The sequence below is a fragment of the Poecilia reticulata genome, linkage group LG23 (genome assembly GCF_000633615.1).
Source record: "Poecilia reticulata strain Guanapo linkage group LG23, Guppy_female_1.0+MT, whole genome shotgun sequence".
NCBI classification, from domain to species: Eukaryota; Metazoa; Chordata; class Actinopteri; order Cyprinodontiformes; family Poeciliidae; genus Poecilia; species Poecilia reticulata.
In genome coordinates, this window is record NC_024353.1 from 16,325,711 (window position 1) to 16,353,647 (window position 27,937).

At 40.9% G+C, this 27,937-nt stretch overlaps 1 protein-coding gene across 2 annotated transcripts in view; it reads right to left on the bottom strand.

Annotated features, from left to right (window-relative positions):
* Positions 1-27,937, bottom strand: part of syn3 (synapsin III) — a 110,521-nt gene that overhangs the window by 71,914 nt on the left and 10,670 nt on the right. For both annotated transcript variants that reach the window (XM_008401472.1, XM_008401473.2), the window contains exons 2-4: positions 25,577-26,066; positions 14,023-14,080; positions 4,259-4,350 (exon numbers count right to left, since the gene is read on the bottom strand). In XM_008401472.1, coding sequence (XP_008399694.1) covers positions 4,259-4,350; positions 14,023-14,080; positions 25,577-26,010 — 584 coding nt within the window. In that variant the 5' untranslated portion in view covers positions 26,011-26,066. The remainder of the gene's footprint in view (positions 1-4,258; positions 4,351-14,022; positions 14,081-25,576; positions 26,067-27,937) is intronic.

Consider the following 27,937-nt stretch of genomic DNA (forward strand, 5'->3'; position numbering starts at 1 on the left):
TTCCATGCTTCAAACCATCAACCTCACAGAGCAGTCCCCCCTCACAGCTCCCACCACTCGTCTCCTTCAGACTAGCCAGCAGCAATTAGCAAACACCTGGTGGAACTGAGTATCAGCTGATCTCATTACAGGAGCTACTTCTCTGTTCAGCTCTAGTTAAAATGTAGTTGGAGGGTTAATAAAGGAGCCATGTTGTAATGACTTCCTGAAGGCAGAGTGTTAGAAAGAACAGGAGTGTTTTAAAGAGACAGAGGCCTGATTTTAAGGCGTTAAATTACAAAGTCACATTTTTTTGTCATATTTGATGTATGCAGCATTTTTATAGCTGCAGATACTCGATACTTTATTGCATATAGTGCTATAAAATGGCACTATGTGCCTGGAAAATACATAATGCATAATACCAAGACAATGCAACCACCATGGCTGTCAGTAGGATGCTCTTTTCTTTAAAAAGTTTGTTTTTTTTGACAGATGTGAGCTAGGCCTTTGTCTACTTTTTGCTCAGCAGCAGTTCTGACCTCGAAAATCTCATGAGTAAAAACCTCTTTCTTATTTTTGAGTGATAAACTCAGAGCTGGCGTAAGGCCTGCAGTGTTTCAGATGCTCTTGGCTCTTTGGGACCTCCAGGATGGGTCTGCTCTGATCTCTTGGAGCATTCTTGATATAAAGGTATTTCCAGATTGGCAGAAGTTTCTGACTTCACATGGATTTCTTTACATTAAAGCAAAATGTATCACTTTTTGAGTTTGGACTTCTTTTAGCTTGCTTCATGTTGTCAGACAGGTTGGGTTTCAGTATTTTTGTCCCCCATTCTCCACATCAGAGTGCGAGTTTGTCTAGTGACACTGAAACCAAAAGTGCAATTTCATAAAAAATCAACAGTAAATAATATTTTCACTTAATGCAGTTTTCTTGTTGATAACTTTTAATCATTCTTAACAGAACAAATGCTTACTTACCACCCTGGTTGCTCCCTAATCTATTCTGACACTACATACATTTTTTTTTACAATGCATAGCACATGGACAAGTGTGAGAGCAGTGAAACCACAGAACTGTGAGAACAAGAGCTGCTTCGTGGAGCCAGCGCAGGGCAGCATGTCTGCACAGAGAGGTCAAGGGTCACATCGGCCAGGAGACACGTGGAAAAGTAGGAACCTGCTTTAAATATGGCTTAAAAAATAAACCCAGCATGTGTGTGTGTGAGTGTGTGAGTGCCATCCTAGAATGATCACATGCACTCAAGGAAAACTCAATCACATGGCGTGTGTTTAATTTGTGCTTGGGAAGCTGGTGTTTATGCATTCCTCTGGCGCAGAATGAAACGCGCGGCTGTCGCAGACATAATTAGGACATAATCTATGAAATGGGAAGGTTCTGAAGGGTCTGCTGAGTTTTTAGCCAATTCTTTTATCCAAGCTGTTCCCCTGCGGTCCTTTCTGGGAGGAAACGGAAACAAAAGCAACTTCTAGAAGTTGAACTTCTGACTTTATAGCTGTGGGACCACTACGTGTTATTAGTCATGTCCCAGTGGGACCGGCTGCTTGAATTGACCATTATTCTATTTGTAGACCAGTTCAGAGTCATAAGTGATAAGCAAACTAGTTTGGCAGTGAACGTCAGTGTTTGTGAGCGAGGCGGCAGTCACACCATCTGAATACAATTTGGCCATTCTATCGTTACTGAGATTTTACGCAAAAATATTTCAAACTCACACAATAACCTCAGTGTCAGGGCTGGAAACAGGTTGCATTCCCCGAGCTGACGACTGTCCTCAGGACACAGTCAGGTCCCTTCCTGTCACTGGGTGGTTCTGGGGCTGAGATCCAACATTTAAGCAATATTTCTAAAAGCTAAAATGTTTCCACTGAGGCAATCTCCTAAAAATTAGCAGAAGCATTGCTCCAACTTTATTAACTGTTGTGGAGATATAATGTGTTGCAAACATATTTGAGAGGGATGCTCTACTTTAGCTAGAGCAGGGAAGCTAGTTACAGTAGACCTAATACAGTCCAACCCTGAAAGATTAACTGCTTAAAGGGGCAGTATTATGTTAAATAGACTTTTTTGAGCTTGACATCATGTTATAATGTCATTGAGTAAATTGGTCCAAACAACAGTCAACAGTTCCCGTCAGGAATCTGTTCCCTTAAGGAAATTGTTCGACTTCGGTCAAACTTCAGTCAAACGTCAATTATCAATCACATGATTTCAGGACGTTTGTTTTTCACACACCTTTTATCGTCAAAACACACCGAGCCGAGCTCCTGTGAAGCCCCTCCCACTGCGGTTTACATCACGGAGTTTGGTCATAATGGTGTTTTACATCAGTAAACGCAGCGATCACAACAGAGAGGAACCAATATTACGAGTTCACAAATTCGGAGGAGGAAATAATGATTGATGAGCTGCAACATTTTATTTTCCATGTTACTGGAATCCCAAAGGAAACAAATGGAAGGTGTTAGTGGGATGTTTACCCGCCATATCGGACCAGAACAGAGCGGGAGGAGTTCAGTGTTTTAGTCCAACAGTACTTACTTCCTCTCAGCCTCRGACAATTGTTCCTCTAAACTATCCATCCTGCTCTGTGGCTGAAAAAACGGATTTAGGAAGTTGAGTAGTTTGGTCTGTTTTCCACATAAACAAACATCCCACAAAATTCTGACCAAACTCACAATAGTTTCACATGTAGAGGGTTGCGAAACGTTCACCAGGTAGACTGTGACAGGAAGGGATGAACGACCTGAGGCTGAGAAAAAAAAAAGACACAACTTCTGTCAACACAACTGCTTCAACTAGAACCGATTTCGGCCCAACTGAACAGAACCCTGTACTATGTGTCATTTCAGCCAATATTGTTTCATCTCATCATGTTTTAAAGAGACCAGCTAGCACAAGAAGAACTACGTCACCTACAACTAATTGCAAAGACAGCACTTATTCCACCTTTTTTTAAAGTTATGATGCACGTCAGTAAAACACAAACCAATTAACCCAAACACTAAAAATATACGTTAAGTGTGGAGAAATGGAAGGCACTAAAAGTTTATCCTAAAATTTAGGATAAACTTTCATGGTTCTTCAAGCAGGCCACTTACAACTGCGATAATGCACACCCCTGATATTGCCATGACGACTGCAGTTTGGCATATTGTGCTGCACTCGTTCAGATAAAGCAGCACCATGAGGTCATCTTTCCAACCAGAATCTGTTGTTTATCTGTGATTCTCTCAGCAGTTACCTCACCAAACAAAGCAGTCCCTCTCCTGGCTGCATGGCGCTCATGCCTGGTCGCTTTTTCATTCCATTACAAGTTTGTTTGTACGGAACATTTGAGCCATAAGGAAAGTTAAGTGCTTTACATAACATAACAATTGTATATGGTGAGAATTAACAGCAAATGAGAAGCAAACATTACATTTTCTCAAATGCTATTCTCAAAATCATCAATAATGTAGAGAAGACTTAATCAATATTCCGGTTATTATTAATCAAAGGCAGCTCTAAGCAAACGGGTTTTAGCCCTTGATTTAAAGGCACTCAGTGTTTCAGCTGTTCAGTTTTCTAGAAGTTTGTTCCAGATTTGTGGTGCATAGAAGCTGAATGCTGCTTCTCCATGTTTGGTTCTGGCTCTGGATGCAGAGCAGAACCAGAACCAGAAGACCTGAGAGATCTGGAAGGTTGATACAACAACAGCAGATCTTCAATGTGTTGTGGTGTGCATTGACTCTAGATTGTTCTCTTTAGTTCCAAAGACAATAACTTTGGTTCTGTTTCTGTTCAGCTGAAGAAAGTTTTGGCACATCCACATTTATCTGCTCTAAGCATCTGTTCAGTGATGGTTGAACACAGCTCTCGTAATGTAGAGCTGGCATCATCTGTGTAGCTATGGTAACTACTCTAATTTCTTATGATAACCTGAGCCAGTGTGGATGTTGAATGAGAGACATCCCAGGACTGAACCTTGTAGTGACTTCTGTCTGCTCTGATGAGAAGTTACCTACTGACACAAAGAAGTCCCTGTTCTTTAGGTACCTGAACCAGTCAAGTCCTGGACCAGAAAGTCTGACAAGTCACTTATTAATATTAAAATGACTGGATACAGTGAAGAAATAATTTGTGCCGTCAGAAACTCGACAAAGTTCATTCTCCAACTGTGATTTTTCAGTTGTTTTTGTTCTTTTGTTTGCTTTTGTTGTTTTCCTCGACAAAACTGCACCTTCTCTCCTGAGCGTTACCTCCAATAACTCACCTGACGACTTTGGAGCCGCCTTTGTTGACCTGCATGTCCACCATGCATCCTGAGTTGACGTAAGAGGCCAGGTTGATCTCTGAGAACTCCGCCTGGGAAACCGAAAAGCAAAACCCAAGTTTAGATTTTTACAGTGACATGAAGCATGAGGTCACATGTACGTGCCGCGGATGAACCCCTTGACTCAACGCTATTTCTTTTGGCCTGTTGACAGCAATACGCCTACATAACGTTAAAGTAAATTGCTTTCTTACGTCACCGTGCCTTTCTGCATTTGCATGGAGTTGAGCAGAAGACAAGACTGGGAGAGACAGAGTGATCTGGTCAGAGAAGGCAAATTGAGTTATCCCCAGTCTCTGGCCTCCAGGACAGTGAGGGCCTTGTGAAAGGCCGTAACTTGGCTACTTAATGACTCAGTCAGACTCCCAGAGATTCTCAAAAGGAAGGGACAACAACTCCACTTCTGGGAAAGGAATCTTAGGATGTGTGGGACCAACAAGCAAAAAAAAAAAAAAAGTAAACCATTTGAAAATTCCAGAAATGTATAGATGGTATTAATCAAAGTGGAGACTAAAAAAACACAGCAAGACACATTAAGGTTCGTTTTTTCCCAAAAAATATTTTCATGAAGGGAAAATTCAAGAAATACAAGTTTAATATACATGCAGGATGCTGTAATGTACAGTCTATTTTACCAGCTTAAGTCTACAGACAAAAGCTCACTGTATGTGGAACTCAGTTTCCAAAAGTCATTCACATCTTCAACACACATCGGACATGTCCTGCTATTCAAACCAGACCCAACAAATCTAAAAAAAAATATCAAGAAACCCCTCAAAAAACTTTGCAAGCAAAAAAAGTGTCCCAATTTCCCCCTGCTGATAATCAAACTGGCCAGTGATTTTTCAGTAGTCTCTACCACCATGACAGCCACTCTGGTATCTGTAGAACTTGGTGAACTTTGACACAAGCTGGGGATTCTCTTCCTGTTTGAAGGTTTAATGGCACCCGGCCGCATGACAGAAGCTGCAGCTTCCGTCCTTGCAGACAGTGACACATTCTGCCAGAGTTTCCTGATACTAGATTGACCCCATCTTGAGTTCGGCTGCAGTTTCATTTCATCGTTCCACTGAGCAAAATCCTCAAACCCTTTTTTGGCATCAACACGTACAATTGGGAGCAATCTGGACCCGGTGTCAGTAGTGGTCAGGCACAGAGCGCTGGAGTGTTCAGTATCAAACTGTGAAAACTGAAACCTCAGGGTTGTTTTCTTTTAGGATCCTTTTACCTTTGCATGCAAAACACTGATCTGCTGTTTTTTTCTAAACTTTTCAGATGGTTTTCTTGATTTAGCCGTATATTTCACATAGGATGGATTGAATCATTTTTAAAGCAAGACTCCACTACTCGCTTTGAAATTGAATTAGAAAGTCATTAAACTATTTAAACTATTCTTGTGTGATTTGTCAGAGTTGAATAGATGTAGAGACAAGTGGAAATGTTAAAGTTCTCCTTCTGGCAAACAGATGTGTTTGTGCTTCACCGCGCCTTACATTCCATCTCACTCCCTGAGGTCTATTGATCAGCCATCCCTGGTGGCTCCGCACACCAGGATGATGCCAACAGGGCACTGGCATCGGAAAGCAGATCATTCTTTTTCCCATTTCTAAACCACTTTAAACTCCCTTTTTTCTCTGGCTTTCCACACAACACAAGTTTTCTGGATGCAGCTGGATGGCATTCCTTCCATCATTCCTTTGCACCAGGTAGAGTTTTCCCTGGAGGTACGCTGAACGGCAGCAGGTTGACCTCACACAAGAATAGCTGGTGTTTGTTGGTCTTTACATTCCTTCAAAGCATGAGACATGACACAAATGGCGCAATAAATGGACCCTGCACAAATAGCCTGCTGACCATGTGTGGAAAAACAAAAATTCAGATGGGCAGGTCCCGGTCAACGCTCCAGCAGAACACCGTGCAGAAAGCACAGCTGCATTTCATTTAAAAGTGAGCGCGAGAAGCCTGAGTAAGCGTTGGACTGAGAGTCTCTTACTGACTCTTAATTCTGCTGGGTGCAGCCATAAAATATCAAAATATCTCAACAGATAAATAATCAAGTGACATTATAAGCCATAGAAGTGTCAAAACCCGGAGCGAAGAGTTATCTGCTTTGCTGTTAATGCCAAACAACAGCGCTCTGCCAATGAACATGAATCGTTTTTTGGTTTTTAAAGAAATCACTCATAAATTATGCAACGTTTTACAAACTCAATTTTTCTCCTCTCTATTGAAACTTTTCCCACCGAGTCTATGGGGAAGTCTCGAAAGCAAAATTAGCGTATTGGAGTAGGCCTCTGCACACATAAACCGCACATGGCTAACGGTATTTGGCACTCCACTAATCAAAGAAATAGGTTTACGATTTAAGGCTTGATGGATTAAGCTCTGGACTGCCTCGCTAAATAAATAGCTAAATGCATGAGGGAGAAACGTTCTGTGGCCGAATTGTATTGGAAACATTTGCATGAAGCATCGGAAAGAACTTCAGACTTAATTTTCTTTGACGGGAAAATCATTGGGTCGACATAAAACATAAAAGCTGCTCTAGTCAATTTGTTTTCCGTCATTTCCTTTTGATACTCATGCAGGGTCACAAAAGTGCGTTGAGATTATGTAACGCCAGATTTATCAAGGGCCTCAGTATCTTTTCATTATGCTGTTTAGACTCTGTTCACAACCTGTCCCAACCGTACTGTCAATCAGAACGCAGCAACAGAGAATAGAATCACACCTGCATGACCTCTGCCCTATTGGTTGGTCCTAGATTGATTCTTTCAGCTTGTTGTGATCCAGGTATCCAAAAGGTTTCTTGGCCTTTCACGATTGGCCTTGCAGTGCCAACAAACTCATCATGAGTATTATTAAGCAATCCAGTTAACTGCATGAAAAGTTGCAGGTAAAGGAGCCGTATGCCGACTCTTCCTTCCTTATCCAACACATCAGGTCATGACACAAACAAGGACAACTTGCTTTAGGTCTTAAAGTGGAATTCCAGTGACAAATACTTAGTTTATGTCCAAAATGTGCACAGACAAAACTCCAACAAATCCTTTTTGCTTTGTGTCCTTAAGACCAACAGACATGACACCAACAAGTTCTCCTTGTTTTTTGTCTGTAAGACTAATGGTCATGATGTGATCAATGCCTCTTTGCCTTTAAGCCTTTAAGGCTAATAGCCATGACAACAGGCTCTTCTTGCTCTGTGTCCATAAGGCTTGTAGTCATGATGGCGGCAAGGACTTCTCGCTTAGTCATGCTTCTTATTAACAGATTGAAAGTGTGCCATCCCAAACATACGACAGACTTAAGACCTAACCTGATACCAAATGACTCATCTTTTACTTCTAGGAGGTTGCCAGTTCAGATCTTGGCCGTTGTGTTTCTCCAGATTTGTGTTTTTTTTTTTTTTTTCTGATTGTTTCTCATAATACTAAAATGTTCATTTGAAATTAATTTGAGACATTTAAATAAATGAAATGAGAGCGTGATTGCCTTGCTGTGCATCGGTTTTCGTCCATGTGATCAGCCAACATGTGCCGGATATATCCAAAATCCATTGAAATGACTTTGATTTGCATATAAAGGCGGTACATTAATAACAAGACAAAGTCAAGCTGAAACTGGAAGCTCGCTTTTAAACATAATGAAGATTGAAACTATTCTTTAACCCTTCTTAACCCTTCTTTTATCCTCCAACAGCAAGTCCAGTCACTTACTTTCTACACATTTCTGTGCTTTGATTGGCATTTGATATTTTAAGACAGTTTTGTCCAACCTTGGACGGCCTTGAATTCATATAAAGAGGAAGCATTATCTCCAATTTTCTCTACAACACCCAATCACATAGTGCTTTAACCTATTTAAACACTATGTGGAGGTGGGAGCTGAAATATATATGCAAATGTTAATCCTTTTTCCACTGGAATTTTTATTTAAAAAAAGATAAAGTCCCACTTCTATCTAGTGAATGTATGAATATACTCAGACACTCCCAAGCAAATTTGCACACCTAAGTCAATTCTTCCTTCTTAGCTAATCCTATCCCAAACATGGAGACCTACGCTGACTTTGGCTGCAGCAAAACAAAACAAGAGAGTGGGCAACTTCATGGCTTCTCTGATTGGTTGGTTAAGGATGAGAGGAGACTTAACAGCCATTGTCATTGGGCAGTAACAGATGAAGTGGTTGGTGCCCAGAAGGCCCAGGAGCCAGGAGGAGAGGTTTTCCTCAGCACCATGGATACCAACATGGTTACTCATTCAGACACTAGTCTCGGAGCAGCTCTCGCCCTGGGAAAGGAAAACAGGAAGTGATACATCGAAGAAATGCTTTCAGACCTGACTGTTATGTGCTGAGCTCCATCCACGGCCGATTCAGAACGGCTTTTGGATCTGCTGCTAATAAGAGCAAAGGTTTGGCTTCGGAGTTATGAACAAGTTTAACTCAATTTGAACTCAACAGAAACAGATAAGACAATATGTCTACTGCTGTAACACCAATTAGAGAAATAAAGGGAAAAAATTTAAGAGCAATTGTATCTTATTCCTGAATAATTGTTAAGACACCGATGTTGGATTACGATGATTTGCACAAAGTTTAAGCTTTAATTCATCCCAAAGGTCTTCCATTGAGTTGAGGTCAGGACTGTGAAGGCTGGTCAAATTATTCCACAAACACATTTGTCCATATCTTTATGCACCTTGCTTTGTGCAGTGGTGTGCTGTCAGGGTCCAACAGCAAGAGGTTTTCCCTAAACTCTTCCTAGAAAGTCAGGGACATGAAATTGTCCTAAAATGTCCTGGTATGCTAACGGTCTAAGTTTAACTCCTGACAGAAAGCCTCACACCAAAATTCCCTCCACACCAAACGTTGTACTCGACAGTGCAGACAGGCAAATGTCTTTATCCTGAGGGAACAGCCAAACTCATAGCCGTGGAGTGGATTTCCAGACCAAATAAACAGTAGTTAAATAGGATTTGTACATCAATATATTGTTATTTGATAAAGTGTGTTACTATTAATTCCTTCAACTCTTAAGGGAAATTCAATGTTCGACTTATGAAGATTTTTTAAGTCGAGTTATTATGTTTTACAATTTATTTTTCTTTTGTTCTTTAAATTTGTACTGAAATAGATACTATTTTTGAAACTAAGCTTTTAATTTGAAACTATATTATGCTACATTAATTAATGATCAAACAGCTCAATGCACAAGAGTATATTGTGAAATGTTTGTCCATATTGCTTAGCTCCAGATATTTAGTTTGGAACTACATATTTTTGATAAACTAAATATTGAATTATTTAGTCTCACATTACTTAAATATGAAACTAAATTAACACTGTAAATAAAAAAACACTATATGACTATGAATTTTAATAAATTCCAGATACCTTTTGTATCTCTGTTAAAAAATTAAATAAAATAAAAGGAGTTTTCTGCAGCACTGAATACATCAAAATGATTTAGCACATGGGTCACACAGCGGCAGCTTGGGCTGCAGTATCTGTCACTAGATCTGTATTTTTTGTTATTTCTAAATAACCTGGGTTAAATCACAGACCACTTCAACTGTAAAGTCAGGATTACAGTAAATTACTCACATGATCCAAATTATTATCGACTAATCTTTGCCAAGTACTGTGAATATTACGTTTTCCAAAGCCCTAAATTATAGAATTTCACTCTAGGGGAGTGAGGGCAATTGGATAAATCAAATATCTGCAATCAGTAACAAATCATCTGTCAGGAGCTCGCTCTGCACGGATTCCTTTTATCAGAGGTGAAGACCAGCTGGAGTAAAGGGGCTACTGATAACATCCAGCTAGCTGCCTGGGAGCTGGCATGGCTGACACCAAAACAAGCATCAATAACTGAGGTCACACAGCTGCTGAGCAGATGTTGTCCCACAGGATCCTACACAACAGAGGTGTCCCTTGTTCCAGCTGGGATTGAGGTACCAAACACAAACAGAAAACGGTAGAGATGATGAGAAAGTAGCAATGACACAAAATCTGGTTCGGATATCACAAACTAAAAACTAATGATGGTACAAGTGAAGACAATGTGAAACGCCAGATTCACAAGAATGAGACTTTTGTTTTCACTGGTACAATAACGGGTCTAAAATTTTATTTCTAGTTGGTGTAGAATAGCTCAGTTCAGTTTTGACAAGTCCATGCAGTTTTTCTGTTTGGCCTAAGGCGGTCCAAACGCCTTAGGAAAGAAAAAGCATTTCATTTCTTCCATTTTCTAACTAGACTTCAAGAATTTCAGACCTTACAAGAGCCAAAGGGTTCTCAAAAACTGATGAAAACATTATTTAATTTCTGTCAAACTCCTGTAGTGTTTCTTCGTGTATGTGGGCTATGGAGGACTGCAAGACAAAGGCATTTTACTGCAAATGAGCAAATAAAGCGTAACCATGGAGACAAGTGCGTCTAGTTTGGGAACCTCAGGACTTCACGTGGTCCTGTTGTTGTTCACTGCTGAGCGTTGAGCTGCTGGGATGAGAGTCGGCTAATCCAAAGGTGCTCCGCTTGACCCGAAGTGATGAAATTGGTTCTCAGACGTGTGACAAAAACTGCATGACCTTGTTTGAGGGAAGCGTCCACCTTCCCTTCGTGGCACAAGGCCTGGGTCGAACCATTTGTGTATTGTGTGATTGCAACGATATTTTGCATGAACTAGTCTGCTTCCACTCTCCTGTTTTTGTATACCCCATAGATTACTTTTGAGAATTTCTTCCGTCAAATGGCTAAAAGCTCCTGGACAAATTGCAACCTTGTTGTCCATGAAGGAGGCTGTCTGCAGAACGGCGTGGCGCTCACAGAGCGTTTCAAACGCCACGCCGTTCTGCAGACAGCCAAAAGCTTTCTCTGAAGGGTAGAAGGATTCAGCCTTATCAATTGGTTGATGAGCTCCAACAGCCGGGGGCCAACTCAAAGTAAAGCCACTGGTTCTCTGTGTCAAAGAAGTCAGTTGATGAGGATCAAGAGGGCCCCTGGGCATCTCCCTACGGAGGTTTTCTGGGCACATCTCACTGGAACGAAACCCCCCCAGAAAGACCCAGAAGTCGTTACAGGGACCATTTATCCCATCTGACACCTTGGGATCCCCCAGAATGAGCTGGAGGATATCGCTAGGGAAGCGGATGTCTGGGTCGCCCTCCTAAACCTCTTTGCATTTGCGACCATGGGTACAAAGATGGATGGAAACATGGTAGCCACAGCATTGTGATCTGGGGTTATTTTTTCGATATGATGGAACTAGGGTTTTTATGAAGGTGAATTAAAATACGATCACCATTCAGTTTTAGACCCCAGGACTAGAAAAAGAGACCGAGCACATGTCCAAATCAGCAAAACCAACAATTTTATGAAGGTAAAATTAAATTTTTGGATAATCCAGGACTAAATCAGACAGAAAACCTGTAAGGTTCTCAGAAAGCAGTGGATAAGAGATGTCCTCACAATTTAATATATATGGAGAACTTTGTACAGCCTTTTGTCCCAGTCACTGCTTTGTCTTGTGGTGACCGCCTGTGGTCCCACAAACAGACGTTTTCTGGTCAAAACGAGATTCCAGAACTGAAACTTCAACGTAGGTTGTGCAAAAAGGGGAAAACTGTTAGCTATGGTGAAACTTTATTTATTTACATATAAAATCAGGCTTGCATTTCGCCCATCTGCAGCATCCCTTACTGTGGTAGCTCTGTGTTTAAGCATGGAGATTAGACCTTATAAGGAGGCGAGCACACTGAAGAGGTTTGGTAATGATGTGGGGCTGCTTCAGGGAGCTTACCACACATTATTAACATGACAGATGGGAGATAGCGTATGATTTCGGAGTCAAATGTCAATCCATGGAAGACATAAATGGGATAATCACAAGGTGTAAAGACGTGATGAAAAAAACAGCTTTTGGGGTCGACTTGAACAGCTTCAAGCTGCAGTTTGGCTCTGGATGGGTGCTGACGAAGGTGAAAAGAGACGGGCTGGAGACAGAGCAGAACGGCTTTGGTTGTCATGTTGCATGTCGCTCGCTTTTCACACAGTCTTCCTAAGGCTCAGCGAAAGCCTCAAAGTCAATGAAGATTCTGGCTAAGGATTAGCAATTAGCAAACTGACCTTTTATCCAAAGTGCAGAGGGCTTTAGGGAAAGGGTGCTGGGTCCAACAAGATCTAAGTAGGTCTGTCTGGGCTGGGTACCAGAGTGATCGTTTGGTCCCCAAATTATCGACTTAACAGGCCCAAATAAGTCTGTCAAGTCATCACTCAGCTTAATAACCACAGCTGTATGGATATTCAAAGAAAGACGACTGATTTCACAGAGAAGTCTCTCAAGTCGTCCTCGTCTGAAGATGTGACCACAACAGTGGAGAGCTGAGCAAGTGGCCAATAAAAAAAATTTAAAAAATCACTCGTCCAGCTTTCTGCGGTTCTTTTCTTCTTCCCCCGTAAACACTCCACCAGCGTGTTTCAAAGACGGCTTCAGTCCCAACAATGGGTAGGCCAACAATCCTCCGGGGTAGAGCTGATGCTGTTCACACTGTCGATGCTGCAAGTCTAGACATATAAACATGTTCCTGTGGATTTAGTTTCAAATACTGCTTGTTTAGATGGAATTTTTTTTACAGCGTGCAGAGCAACATCTGAGGAAGCATCACTTTGATGTGAAAAACTGGATGCTTCTGGTCGGTAAGTGAAGTTGGTGGGGAACTTATCAAGAGCTGCAGTGGACGGCCGTCGAGGTGATCTCAGCTTTGAGAATTGGGAAGGAATTCTCATTTGGGAGTCAAGCTAGCAGGTAAGGCTTATGGATGAAGACGGACAGAGAATCCTTGAAAAGAAACTGTTAGAGGCTGCAGAAGATTTGAGAATGAAGTGAAGGTTCATCTTCTAGCAAAACAGTAGCCCAAACCGTCCAAGTAGTGTTACAATGGAACGGTGTAGATAAAAGTATGTTGATGTATTAAAATGGGAAAGTCAGAATAGAATTTTGTCTTCACTTACATTTTCCATTCAGTCTGACAGAGTTTAAACCGTTTATTGTGAATTTTAGTTTCTAGTACAAATGATGGAGACATAACCCAAAGCCTTGCTGCTTTTAAAAGCTCAACACACAGGAAGCAGCGTCTCTCCTTCTCCATTCATTTACTACGAAATTTGCAAAATGAGGCGACATCCACTTTCCCTTTTTCAGCCAAGCGACCGGCGAAATCTTTGACATTTTAAACTCGTACACACAGATATGCCAGTGAGACAGAAAAGTTGAAAAATGTTCAACTTTTGTTGCTGTTATCACGTTCCGTGTGGCAGAAACTTTTGCCTCTACATGTCGTCTGTTGTTGTGTCAGGCCCATTAGTGTAGGGAATAGTTCTAAATATGTATCACTTTAAGTTGGCTTAATACAAGAACACACGCATTTCAGACATTTGAAGAAAAAAATGATGCATTCTTTGTTTTCTACTTCTCCGTTATATACACCAACAGCAGCAAACATCTTGCTGTTAAATACATGGGAAGGAGTTGTTTTTTTTATTATTATTATTTTCTAAAGTGTTGTTTTCATAGTTAAGTATTCAAGTAAAACGGTTCAAATGGATGAACACAAATTGTTTAATTCTTTAAAGAACATGTTGCCTGCAGGCTAAATACTAATTAAGAGCAATCAAAAGAGTTCATATGAAATTTACTCTACCTGCTCAACTCGAATCTCATATTCTCCGTCCAGCTTCTTTCCCCGAAAATACTTGGCCCTGCATGGAAGAACAACAGAAAAGGGTTTGATGAAACATCGAAGAGCGGGACGCCCAACACATGACGCATCATTACCAAACACTGCACAAAAAAAGGGTCTATTTCTTCTCTCACTGTTTGGCATTAGCACACCTTACCTGCTTTAGGTCATTACTAATGACAGGGTTTCATTATAGAGAGTTTCTAAAACTTAAATGTCAAACATTTACATTCATTTTAGAACTTGGTGGAATTGCAGTTTAAATCCAATGACTTCCCAACGGTTTTCCTTTCACAAGTTTCTCAACAGTTTGCTGGAATTTTGCCAAGTTGGGCTCAAAACAGGACGTCAGAAGACCGCCATCATTGATTGGTTAGACTGGTTGGTCTGCGGTCACGACGGAGATTTAGTGTATTTGGAGCTTAAAGGAAAGTAACACTAAAACTGACACCATAGTATAATAATGAGGTGCAGACATTTTTGTGCTTGTTGCGCAACACTCTGTCATAATGGAAAACAACTAGAACCATGCAGGGTGGAGTAGACCTTAGTCAGTCCGCTTTAGGTTCCGGTCGAATCGGGCCGGAACTGAGTCAGATTTGAAGGGCCCGGGCCCTTTGCTCTCACACAACTTTTCAACTCTGCTTGTAAATTTTCTGAGATCTGAGACTTATGACTTTGTTGCACTTGAGTCACTTTGACATTAAATCAGACTAAGCCCTTCCTGTTTAGTTACACACAGCAAGAAAAAAAAAATAGCGCGTGTGTATCTGGTCCCAACCTTCCTGCACTACAAAGTCCATACTGCACAAAACAACCTTAAAATATCTGTGTTTGTTTTGTTGAAGTCGAGCTCAAATTTCACTACAACGTCCACAATACCTGGCAAGTAGGAAAAGAAATGACTCACTTTTTCCATGGTTTTAGAACATGACCGTTAGCGGATTTCAAGTAACTGGTGAGAACTCCAGTTTTATTATTTTTTTTTTTGGCTTCTTAAAAAATTCGGGTATCCTCTACACTGGTCAAGAGCATGAAATAAAAAACAGTGAAAAGTATACAGAAATCTGTCTGTGATGCACCTGCTTGCTTGAAGGCTGTTCCAGTAACAGAGTTATCTTCCTTACCGTCAGACACAGAGGGCTTAGATTTAGCAAGAACAATAAAAGGATTCTTTGTGCTATTTTAGAAGAAAATTGACTAACATTTTTCTACATGCTTAATTTATGCAAAAACTACGCCATTAAATCTGTTTATAGCTCGTCCAATCTTGCCAACATGCTAACAGCAGGGCTTTGTCAATAGCCTGTATTATGACTGCCTGCTTTTAGCTTCAACACATGAGTCAGAATAGAGAAAACAAATACCACAGTGACTCAAGACTTTTAAAAGTTACTGAGTCTTTAATTTGAAACATTCACTTAAAAACACGAGTGGTTAACACTGAACATACAGCTGAGGTTCATGGAAACAGCATTGTTTTAGTTATTCCCCCCATAAAAATACATATTACATTACAAAGTTCAGTAAATAAATGGTTTAAATAAAGGTAATTAACTATTCTAGGAACAAATTAAGATCCATCTGGCTAAAATGTACATGTGGTGTTGATCTGGGAAGAAAATGGGTAGAAAACTGGGCCCAGATGAGATTGTCCATATTCATTGGCAGACGACAAATCAGAGTAAAAATTAAGACCAATAATAGTCCATAATTGTGATCTGAATAAAGGACACGTCAGGGATCCACAGAAACAGATCAATGGGATTTACTACCTTGTGATATTAATAACTAAATTTTTAGTTAAGTCTTCTACATTAAAATGGCAACATGTGATCAAAATTCCAAAAGTTTTTTTCTGATTTTGTCTTTGAAGCTTTTTAGCAACACTAAGAATCTAAGGAATGAAAACAAGTAATATCAGTATTAACATACTATTAGAGTACCAGAATTCAGGTATAATTGTAGAAATAGTCAATTTTGTGCAAGTATTTGCATTATGCAACTCTGAATGAAATTAGTTCAGATTACAATAAATATATTAATAATGATAAATGAGCCATTTTAATTATTAGGTACATACCTTTACAATATTTTTTATCATGAAACAATATTTTTATTGTTTGACAGATGCGTTGACTGTACAGTCCTATTTGAAACTCTGCAGGATGAACACCAGTGACCTCTGAAGGAAGTCCCGCCCACCGTTCCTCGTCATGGCTGACATTCGATGCTAGGCTAAACTGCACTGACTTCATGCACACTAAGCTTGTAACAATAGTGTGGCGGATGATGGACTAGTCCTGTATCAGTTTCCCTTCCCTGCAGTCGCCATTCCGGTACTTTCTCCTGTTAACAAATGCTACGATCAAACGCAGAGAAAGGCGACTGCTACTGGGCAGCTCGTCATCCGCCGCGCTGTGGTGACAAGTAGAAGTCGTAATGACGTCACGCGTCGAGACGTTCTCCATACGTTGCTAGCTGGCTAAAGACTTCTATAAAACGTGGGACGCCAAGTGGACTAAACTTAGGATGCATTCACACTGCAGCCTAAAGTGACCCAATTTTTTTTTTTTTTTGACGTAATGCGTCCTGTATCTGATCTTTTCATGACAGTCTGAACAGCACAGGTCGGATTCTTTTCGAATGCGACCATATCCGATACTTATCAGATTCAAATGCGACCTAACGTCCAAGTCGCATTCATCCGAACTGAACGTCACTGATACTCAACAAATTCTGCTTCCTGATACGCGCAAGTGGGAAGAAAAACAACCATGATGGACAAAACTGAGGATTAAGTTGTTAATATGCTGCTCCGGATGGACAACAACTTCAAATATGTAAGCTAAGCTCCACCTTTAGCCTCCATGTTTACTTCCGCAAACACTGAACAGTTCTTCTTTTTATGGCGGTTGGCAGAACACTGAAAATGCTGACGCTACTGCGCTTTCAGTTCGTTTGTCCGTTCAGACTGCAGATCACATACAGGTCGCATATGTGAGGCAGTGTGAACGGCCTGGCAAAAAAAAATCCCATTTGACAAAAAAATCGGAATTGGGTCACTTGAGGCTCAAAATTTAGGGTGTGAATGCACTCAAATTCTGTCACACCCTCATCATGTCTTTGTCAAAGCCTGCAGTTCATGTATTGGAGAAATAATTAAATGTTAATGACTTTTGAGAATATTTTTTAAATGTTTTTTGTGGAATCCTTTATGCGGCCCCGCCTCACCCAGACTCTGCGTCCAGCGGCCCCCGGGTAAACTGAGTTTGAGACCCCTGACCTAGAGAATCTCATTAGCATCATATCTAAATTTACTCTAATGGTGGGTTCAGTGTTCCAAGTAATACAACATCTGACTGTAAAAAACACTGAATTTTATTGTACAAGTGGATATAAATTCCGGCATTAAGGAGTGAAGCAGAATTTCCGGGTCATACTTGTGATTTATTTTTTGTACTGATACAATATATTATCAGACGTGAATTTGAGCATCATTTTTTTTAAGTCCAACTATTCCATGTGGCTTGGATGTGAACTCTGACCTTTAGCATGCACAGGGCAGTTGACAATCTGTCTCGGCCTTCAGGCTGAAGAGTTGAGGAGCTGATTATCTAGGTTGCATGCTAGAGGCCTTTTGGTACTCTGACAGGCTAGCTGGGCTGTCTTATATTTTTAATCTTTTTGCTCTGCAGCATATTTTCCCATTCTATGACATACTCCCCCGCACCCCCCGCCCCTGAGAACCTGAAAACATCTTTTTTTGTCCTTTCTCTTGATGTCCACCGTCATACATCTGTCCCTTTAGCGCCAATCTTTCATGTTCATCACATGCACTAAAGATCTTCTTGACCCTAAACTCTCCCAGCTGCTGTACTGGTAGATCCTGAAGCGCATCATTTTCCACAATTTAAGAAGCAGTGAATCCTCAGAGGTCGATGCTTCCCGTCACTGAGGACTACTTTTGTTGTCAAAAATGTGAGTTGAGATCATTAAGCTCACTCACAAGCAACGACTGGTATGAGGTTCCAGGTATTGCAAAACATGCCGTCACTCTGATTGATCAATGAGCAAAGGTTTCACATATGTTCGATCCACACATCTAGCCCATGTCCAGATCTCGATCCAACCCACACCCTTAATATAAACACCATGAGCCTGAATTCTTTCCATTTTAAACATGAGAATATGTTGGCTCTTTAATGAGAAGTGCATGATTCATACTTTTGGACAAAGTCAGTTTCCCTTTGGGGGTTTTCCTTCTCTCATTATCACACATCCCTTTTGGATCCAAGCAAACATCGCTCAGTGCTTTAGAGTTTGAAAACCTTTTTTTTTTTTTTTGAGATAGCTTTAGTGTTCCCCTAGACAAAAAAAGCAGTAACTCTTGACTTCTACAGTTCCAGTATTTTCACAACTGTAGTAGTATTTTCAGGCATTGCAGAGTGAGCCTACAATCCCTTAAACAAGCCTCAATGTTTAACATTTAATTAGTTTGGGTATCTGATGATGATTTCTCTGCCTCTTTGAGGTTTTCAGGTCTTAGAGCAGACCCAGAACAGATCCAGAGTTTAATGCATTCATATTGGCCAGGGAACCTCTGGATCCTCAAGAAGAAGCGTAGAGTGGCACTGAGGTGAAGGGTTCTAAGAGGCTGACCTTCCTTATGGCAGCATTTTGTATCTGATCTCCATCTGCTGCTCTACAGTTGCTATGTTTCACTAGCCTCAAAGCCCAAACATGCAGATTTGAAACGCTTGATTCTGACATTAACAGTGAAAACACTTCATTAGTCAGATAAGTTGATGGGATTTAGCTGGTTTGTCTGTGGTCCAACGATTCCCACCAGCGCCTCCATTCGCCTAAGCCCCAATAGGACGAGTATATTGTGCAGTAAAGCCAAAGATGTGCAGGAGAAAAGACTCAGGAAGTCCCGGGTCTAAAATTGGAGGAAACACCAACCCCAGATGAGTTATCCTTCTATGACTCAACAATAGAATAATAGAACAGTTCACATCGGCAAAGTAGAGTCAGCCAAGAAAAACAGCAGCCCCAAGAGCCCCAAAATAAATATACTCCATGTATATTTTCATCAGTTACACAGGAGACCATGACTTATTTCAACAACCCAAAAAACACTGTGAGCTAATAGTTCATAATCACACACACACACACATGCACACACACACACACACACACGAACACACAGCGATTATTGTTCCAACACAGGATCTCTAAACTTTGGAGTCATTTATAATTCCTTCAGACACCGAGATATATACTACAAAATGGTCTTAAGAGTCTACTTTCAAATTTTACATAAATAATCATTAAACTAGTGGTTACATTTTTTGTGTGTGCCCTTTGTAGTAAATTCAAAGGCGATAAGCTCTTATATGATGAAGGAATAATTTTCAAACTCATAGGGCAAATGTTGGAAAACAATCTTTTTTTTTATTTAATAAAGGCCTGGGGACTTTTAAGTTTTACCTCTAACCTGACATTTTTTCCATCAATATTGCCATGTAAACCATTGATCGTCCAATAAATATGTTGTGTACAGATGCAAATGTAATTGTGGAAAAAGTCACAATTACAATTAAATCCTTTGTTCTTGACACTATTGACTGTTCTGAACCTAAGAAAGTCCTGCTCACTGCCTCTAATCATCCAACTGATTGGTTGATTCATTTTTATGTTTCCAAGTAACATGCTTGTAAACAGTCCTGCTCTAGGATTCTTCATGGAATTTCAGGATCAAATATTTGCAGAAAGTTAGGGTTAGGGCAGAGTTTTATGGCGTTTTTACACCTGATGGTCTGGTAGACTTGGTTCAATTGGAGACCAAAGTTCCAATATTTGTTACATATTCAGTTGGAGTGGTTCTCTTTCTCACTGCACTGCGTCAAACAAACCAAACAATTAAAAATACCTGTTCCCTTCCTTGCCTGTGGTGGCGCTGCACTAAGAACCACTGAAGGAAACGACACAAAAACCTCTGAAGAGGACACCGAGTGCTACATCCTTGTTCCCAAAAATGTTGAAAAATATCATCTGAGAAAGAAACCTGGTTCTTAACAATTGTTTTGTTTTTGTTTTTTTATTTTTTAGAATAAACCAATTCCAGAAGCCAAAACTCAACCGGGAATACCTATAGCAAACCAATGTGTTGGAGTAACAATACATTTCTAATCCTTTTCATCTTTTCAAATCAAACTTTGACAAGATTTTTTTAAAGAAATATTTTTTGATTTATTGACTAAAATTGTGTAATCAAATGATGTCAGAAACAAACTGTATTGAAGGTTTCCTTAACCTTCTTCATAACTGTCTTTACCTTTTAGGCATTTCCTCAAAATAGTTCTAGCCAGCCTGCTAATTCTTCTGCTATAGTTCATGAACTTTTGCCCTCTTCTTGAGGCACAGCACAGATTACCAAATCCCCAGAGAGAATTTTCAGCTCCTTAATGCCAGTGTGTGGCCTCCCTACTTCTTCTGTAGACATAACGTTAACTTAAACCCCCTCTTCATATAACTCTGGGTAAGCAGAGGTTCTCATACCGTTCTGCCATACATAAAGACGAAGTAAGCACTTTGCCAGAGCAGGATTGAATTAAGCGATCAGGTGCTCGTATGATTCTGAACACAGTGCAAACAGACTGACAGATACTTGGCCAATCGGCCTGCATGCCGGCCTTAAAGAGAAGGAGAGAGGGAGACATGGAGAGAGCAAAGGAGGAATTGTTGGTGGTAGCGGTGATGCTCTCAGTGCTCTGTACTGCTATTGTGCATCAGTCATTGCTGGAAGCCAAGGCTGTCAGGACAGAGCAGGGTTTCCCCAGAGACCCCAGACTCTCTGCTGGAATGACCAGGAGGAAATTCAGCCTCCGGGAGCGGAGGACGGGTGGACAAAATGCCCATATAGCCAAGACTTCTTACAGAACCTCGAAAAACCGATGAGTAACTTATGGCGGTATCACAGGAAAGGACTGTGACATGAACATTTGATTTGGCTCCAGAGGTATTCACAAGTAACCTGGCAAAAACCAGTCCTTGTACGCATTGCTTTGTTCAGAGGGTCTGGGCCTTTGGCTGAGAAGCGACTGCTTGCTGAAGGCGTGAACTCTGTTAAAGCTCGGAACGATTGGATCTGATTTCACGCAATCGTTAATGTTTTGCCGTAACGTATGTAATGCACCGGCTCGATGAAGCTTACTGGAAATTGCGTGTGCTGTAAACAATTCCATGAGGAGCAGGGCCACGACATCTTTGCCAGAAATAAAATGTCTTAAACATTCTTCTTGCTCCAACTTTAATTATTCAATATTTGGAAGTGTGGCCAACATGGATTGAATGGTATCGTTTACTTTCTCCGCTGTCATTTCCAAACTGCACCCTGCAAATCTTCGGTTTGTTGATTGGCCCGTTTAAAATTCATCTGGAGAAATCTATCCCAATGGAAGAAAGCCCAGAGAAGAACTAAAGGGAGATCAGAATCAAGAAGGATTGTATAGGAAGTCAATGGCCAAACTGATTCACAAGTAATATAAGCTAATACACATTTAAGTCCTGTTTGAGACTTTTATCCAATTTTGTCTGCCAGTACTCAGACCAGGATGAAATTGAACCAAATCAGTGAATTTATCATTTAACATCAGTTTGATGATCTTATCTGAGCTTTCTGAGTCAACCAAACTAGATTACAGTTCTTAAAAGAGAAAGTCACATCTCGTTGGCATGCTCCAAATATTTTACATCCATGGCAGTTGCTGAAAAGCAGGTAGTTTAGTTGTGCACGAAGAACACCATGTTCCACCAGGGTCATGTTCCGCCAGGGTTGCCAAAACAACAGCCAGAAATCTGCCTTTTATGGGGTTAGCACTTTGCTTGAATCTTGAAACTGAGCAGCAGCTGCACAGAACCCGTTTCTTCTTCTACCTGTGTCTTCCAAATCGGCCTCGAAGATGACATGTGAAAACTTCAAACACGTTTATTGCAATATGGGAAACTAGTGCTTGTTGTAACCACAAGGTGGCAGAAAAAAATAAGTTTTAAAAAGTGACCATACTGTACAGCTACAACAATGTTGGAATCAACAACCAACTGTAGCACTTTTAATGATACCAACATTATTTCTGTGTAGTGTCATCTAGAAAGTAATAAATAATGAGCTTGAATATGAACATAACTGTGCAAAGTAATTAACAAAAAGCCACAATTATGAAGTATTGAAAATTTTCTCAGGCTGCACAGAGCAAAGAAAACGCACAATACTGTCCTCTCCCCCACCTGTAGCCGTTTACCTTTCCTCCCAAGAAAGTATATTTAACTCTGTTGAACTGTCCAAATATCCAGCAGGTGCCTTATAATACATATATTAACATATAGTGCTGAAATGTATGTATTTTCCATGAAGAAAAAAATGCATCCAGAAAGATACATTTAGCAGGACAAAAATACTGTACAAGGACATTTAGCAGCAGCTGAACTTCAATATGGATTTAAAGACTGTCGTTTGGCGCCATCTGCTGGCAGAAGCTCTTCACTGAGAAGAGTTTCTCTGTGAGCCTTTCACTAAACTGCACTGCCACCATGTGGCTAAAAATGGAACACACGGAATAATGTCAAGTATATTAAATGCATAATGGAATATATAATCACTTTACAGTTTCCATCTCATTCATCACTAAGGGAGATTTGTAAAACTATTTCCATTCTATCTTTAATATTAACTTGTTCAAAATGTATTTTTTAAAAAAGGTAAAAAAATAAATAAATTAAAAAGTAAATAAATAAGCAATCAAAAATACTGAAACAGTCCTTGCATAAAGGAAGAAATACATATCTAAGTTCTTATTTTCCCAAGCTACTTTTGTTACATTCTCAATATTTCTATACATCATAGTTTGCAATTACTGTCTGTGTTGAACAATTTAAAAATAATTTCTTAGCAGTAAATAACAACTTTAGTCTTTTTTGGGGGCTTTGGACCCATTTAAATCTGAGCTCTTTTTCAAAATCTGCAATACAAAATACAGATTCAGTTAGTGAGTAGTGAGATTTTTATTGCCAATGTCAAAAATAATTTAAATTGGATATTGCACCTTTCACTTCTGACAAAACTGTACACAAAGCAAAGTCCATAGAGATATAAAAGAGAGTAGTTAGAGTGTGGAACAAACTGACTGCCCTAATCTCAATCTGATTTAACAACTTTGGGATGAATTAGTGACTGCAATCCAGACCAAACGGCCAGACATATTTAAAGAGGAGCGGCAAAAGCAGAGAGAAAGATACATTTGAGAGAGAGGCTGCACAGTGGCACAGTTGGTAGAGCTGTTGCCTTGCAGCAAGAAGATTCTGGGTTCAATTCCCAGCCCCGGTCTTTCTGCATGGAGCTTGCATGTTCTCTCTGTGCATGTATGGTACCCCGGTTTCCTCCCACAGTCCAAAAACATGACTGTTAGGTTAATTGGTCTCTCCAAATTGCCCCTAGGTGTGAGTGTATGTGTGCATGATTGTTTGTCCTGTGTGTCTCTGTGTTGCCCTGCGACAGACTGGCGACCTGTCCAGGGTGACCCCGCCGCTCGCCCGGAACGTTAGCTGGAGATGGGCACCAGCAATCCTCCCGACCCCACTAAGGGACAAAGGTGTAAAGAAAATGGACGGAAGGACGGCAAAAGCAGAGGAGGTGGATTAGCGGAGCTTGCTAACTGATGATGTCATCCAAGATTTGCTACTGTGGAAAATCCTCTGTGCTGGCCAGATATCGAGTCTTCAGTCAGAGGCTTCAGATTCATTGCAAGACGGACTGCTACTGGACGGCCCCTCATGCTCACAGCACCTCCGTCCACAATGGATTAGATGATATGAGTTACCACAACATTTAATTTCCCTTTGGGATAAATAAATAAAGTATTTTTGAATTAAACTAAGCTTGCTCCTTCTGGAGGTTTTTGCGTTGCTGCATGTGATCCAAACTCCTGCTGTTCCTGAAGCAGCGCGGCGGCTTTGCCCAGAGAGGCTGGACCAGGCTGGAGGCCTGCGAGTGACAGTGATCTCCCCGTGGCTCATTTCATCAAACGCGGGGGTACGCAGGGGCATTTCAGCCCACTTGCTCACACAAAACACGCCACCCGGCTCCTCAAGAAAAGACCCGAGGAAATCCGGAACACTTCATTACAGCTGTCAGCGAGACGCTTTAATTTAGAGATCAATTTCCAACCCTGACCTGATCTCCTCGCAGTCTGCACACAATCACCCCTCTGCTGGCGCTGGAGATAAATTTCAAAAGGCTGGAAATGGGCTCATAACAAGCTCGCAGAAGTCAATCTCTGAAAACATTAGACGACACAATAACAATCCATGAAATGCATGAGAGCTCTATTGATTTAGACAGACAGGGAAGATAAACCAGCAACTGGCCTGAGCTCTAGGAATCCATCAGCAGCTTCTAACACACGCAAGTGTGTGTGTGTGTGTGTGTGTGTGTGTGTGTGTGTGCGTGTGTGTGTGTGTGTGGCTCCACTGAAAGATGAGCCAATTCTTTCTCCTTTAACCTCATTCATTTTTCTGTCACCTAAGAAGCTAAGTTCTCTCCTCTGGTTACCATGACAATTTCCCATTCGACACAGAGAGCTCTGGCATGCCTAACGAGCCCAAGGACGTGCAAGCCCGTCCAAAATAACGTGACACTCTGCTGCTTTGGCACAGAAATAAAAACGACTTTTATTATTAGAATAAATGAACAGTTTGTAGTTCAGGCAGTATTTTATCTTTTTAACATTGGATATACATTTCTAGGTTGTGCTCATAAGTTAAATTTTTTTTGGGTGGAGGCAGTATTATGGTATGGGAAAATATCTCTCTACGGTCATCTGCCTGAAAAATAATAATACTATGTAATATCTACGCAGGGCTGGCCCAACGTTAAGCAGACGGTTACAGCCCCCAAGCGCACCAAGCCATCATGATAAAAACATATATATTTCATATATACATTTCAAATAATTTAGAATAATACAAGCTAAACACAATTCTATAAGGAAAAAACATTTCTATATTATTTTTATAGTTGCTACACAAATAATTGTTAGTCTAATCCTGAAATTGACTGCTGCCACTCTTGGGGGAAAGTAAATTTAGTGTTTATCTGCTGATGTGTTCAAATAGTTATAATATGGCACACTTAAATACCACTTTGCATTTTAAAATCCATTTTCTTTCTCTTTTTTTGGTTTGCTAGTCCTGTAAGGTTAAAATCAAAAGTCATAACAGCACTGGTGTGACGTAGGCTAATTACAAATGATGCTAATGATAGTAGGTATGCCTCACACAGAATGGCTTAGGAATCATAAAGCATTCGGTGTTGGTATAATGGAGCCCAAATAAAAATCTGCTTAGGGCCCCAAAAAGGCTTGGACTGGCTCTGCATGTATGCTTGAGCAAAAAGGGGGAGAAAAAAAAAACGCCTAAAGTTAGAAAAACTATGAGCTTCTAGTGCTGCGCTCACCAGTCAGTGTGCTGATCATCAACCACCAGCAGGATCTTGGGTTTGCGCACCGCAGGCTTGGCGGGCTGACCGCCTCCAGCAGAAGCAACCTCAGTTGCCGCCGTTCCAGCTGACTTGGCGTGTGCAGCGGCGGCGACGTTCTGGGCCATCTGGGCACTCTTCACCACGCTGGAAAAAGAGCTGAGGAAGCTCCCCGAACCCGCTGCTGAGGCCGGGTTCGGGCCTGAACCCAAGGCCGAACCTGAACTCAAAGCCGAGCCTGAGCCTGGGGTCTGGCTCGGGAGGCTGGGGGGCTGACGCCTCTCGGTGGCCGGGGAGGCAGGAGATGAAATGGATGATCCGGGCGGGGCTGGCCTCTGCAGATCCATCATGTAGCCATTAGGCAGGTTGGCCACGAAGCTGCTGTCAGACAGGCGCCGGCGAAGGTAGTTCATGACGACGGGCTGGTGGGTCGGTCAGGCCAGAGGAGGTCAGGGGAGGAACAGAAATCCTACAGAACGACACACACACACAGCGGCTCYGTTTACAGCCAACCCCGGTGAGCACGAAATTCAGTTTAACAATACTGAGGTCGCCAATTCTCATTTTAAAACCTGGTGATTGTTTTTGTCGAGTATATTTAAAGTATTCAAAAGAAAATGCAGTCCAGGAACCTAAAATAGGCTAGCTAGCCGTAATGCTACATCGCAAGGTATTAGCTGGTGCTGGCAAAGCAGCCAATCGAGGAGGGAGCGCCATTTATTTTCCTTGGCAGTGATTGGCTGGACAGAGCTGAGGTAGACGGTAAATGTTAACTTTCTGCTGTGGTGCCAAGACGGTGATGAGGGCATAATTAGTGTTTGAACTATCAAAATAGCCAGCTATTAACTGCCAGTGCTTGTAAATAAATTTAGGACCTATATCTCGTCAGAACGAGAAAGTTAAAACGAGAAAACCTTCCCGTCATAACAATTTGCAAAACATGTAAAAATGGGAAACTCTTGTTTTCTAAACAAGAAACTTGTCGGTTGGAAGTTTACTTTTACAGTCAGGATTTGTTGAAAAGTCACAGGGTCTCACACTCCCTTTCGTCTAGATTAGCGGTTCTCAACGTGGGCGGTACCGCCCCCCAGGGGGCGTTCAGAGGACGGCAGGGGGCGCTGGCGGACATTTTTACAAAAGGGGGGCGCTGGGATTCCTTTGGGGGGCGTTTGGTCGAAGGTAAACTTTACACCTTAAAATGCACAACAATACCAGTTTAGACTTGGAGCAACTTAGTAAAACTGTATTGTGTAACATTAAATCATGCTTGGCTGCAACTGTATCGATGGCAGCTCTTCTTCTTCTTCTTCTTCTTCTTCTCCTTCTGTTCAGTGTTTGTTAGCTTCTGTTAGCTTCTTGGCGCAGCTCCGTTCTCCTGCTACTGGTAGCTAAAATCACGATACCCTCACTTTGTATCCCTCTGAAAAATTAACCCATTTAAATAAAGAAATCCCTCCATGGTGACACCACGATAGAGAGCATTCATTTTACAGCGTTAACACCGGAGCTGTAAGTGGTCCGGTATGAAACGGGGTGATAGAACAACACAGCACTTTTAAATTTCAATAATCAGAATGCAGAAATTGTTTCCGTTGTTTTAAAATGTTTATATCAGTCTGCCTTTTCCCCATCGATGCGCTTCCCGACCGCCCTGCACCTTAGGGGTTAAAAAAAAAAAAAAGACGCGCACATTGCGCAAAACTCTGAAACATGAGAAGCGGACAAAAAAAGGAGCGACGAACTAGATGTGAATTATGGCATAAAAACAGAGAATCCGACGCTGAACAGTGAAAAATCAATACATGATGTGAAACACATGATGATTAGGCGGCGCAGCAGGTGATGARATTACTGATGGTCAATAAACGATAAAATAAATGTAGCAACAGAAAAGAAACTAAAGTGGACATAGCAATAAACCAAGAGAGGATAATACTAATCAAATGAAACTAAATGGAAATGAATGAAGAACAAAACGGGAGAATAAACTAACAAACTAAAGTAAATACAGAGGAATAAACTTGTATGGCAAGACCTTTCGATCAATACTTAATACAGAGGACTATATGGCAAGAATAAACAGACACTATTTCCAGATAAAAGGTAAAATAATATTGTTGAAATGTCATGGGTTTGTTGAGGCCATATCCAATACTGAGAATAAATATATCTTAAAGAACTGATCACTTATTTATGTTTTTAATTAWATTTGATATATTTATTTCTTCAATATTATTTTTCATGTCAGTGTTAATGTCATGAGGCTGATGACTCCATGACACTTTCAATTTTACTCATTAGGATTTAAGAACCAGATTTGTTCTTTGTAATTTCTGTCCA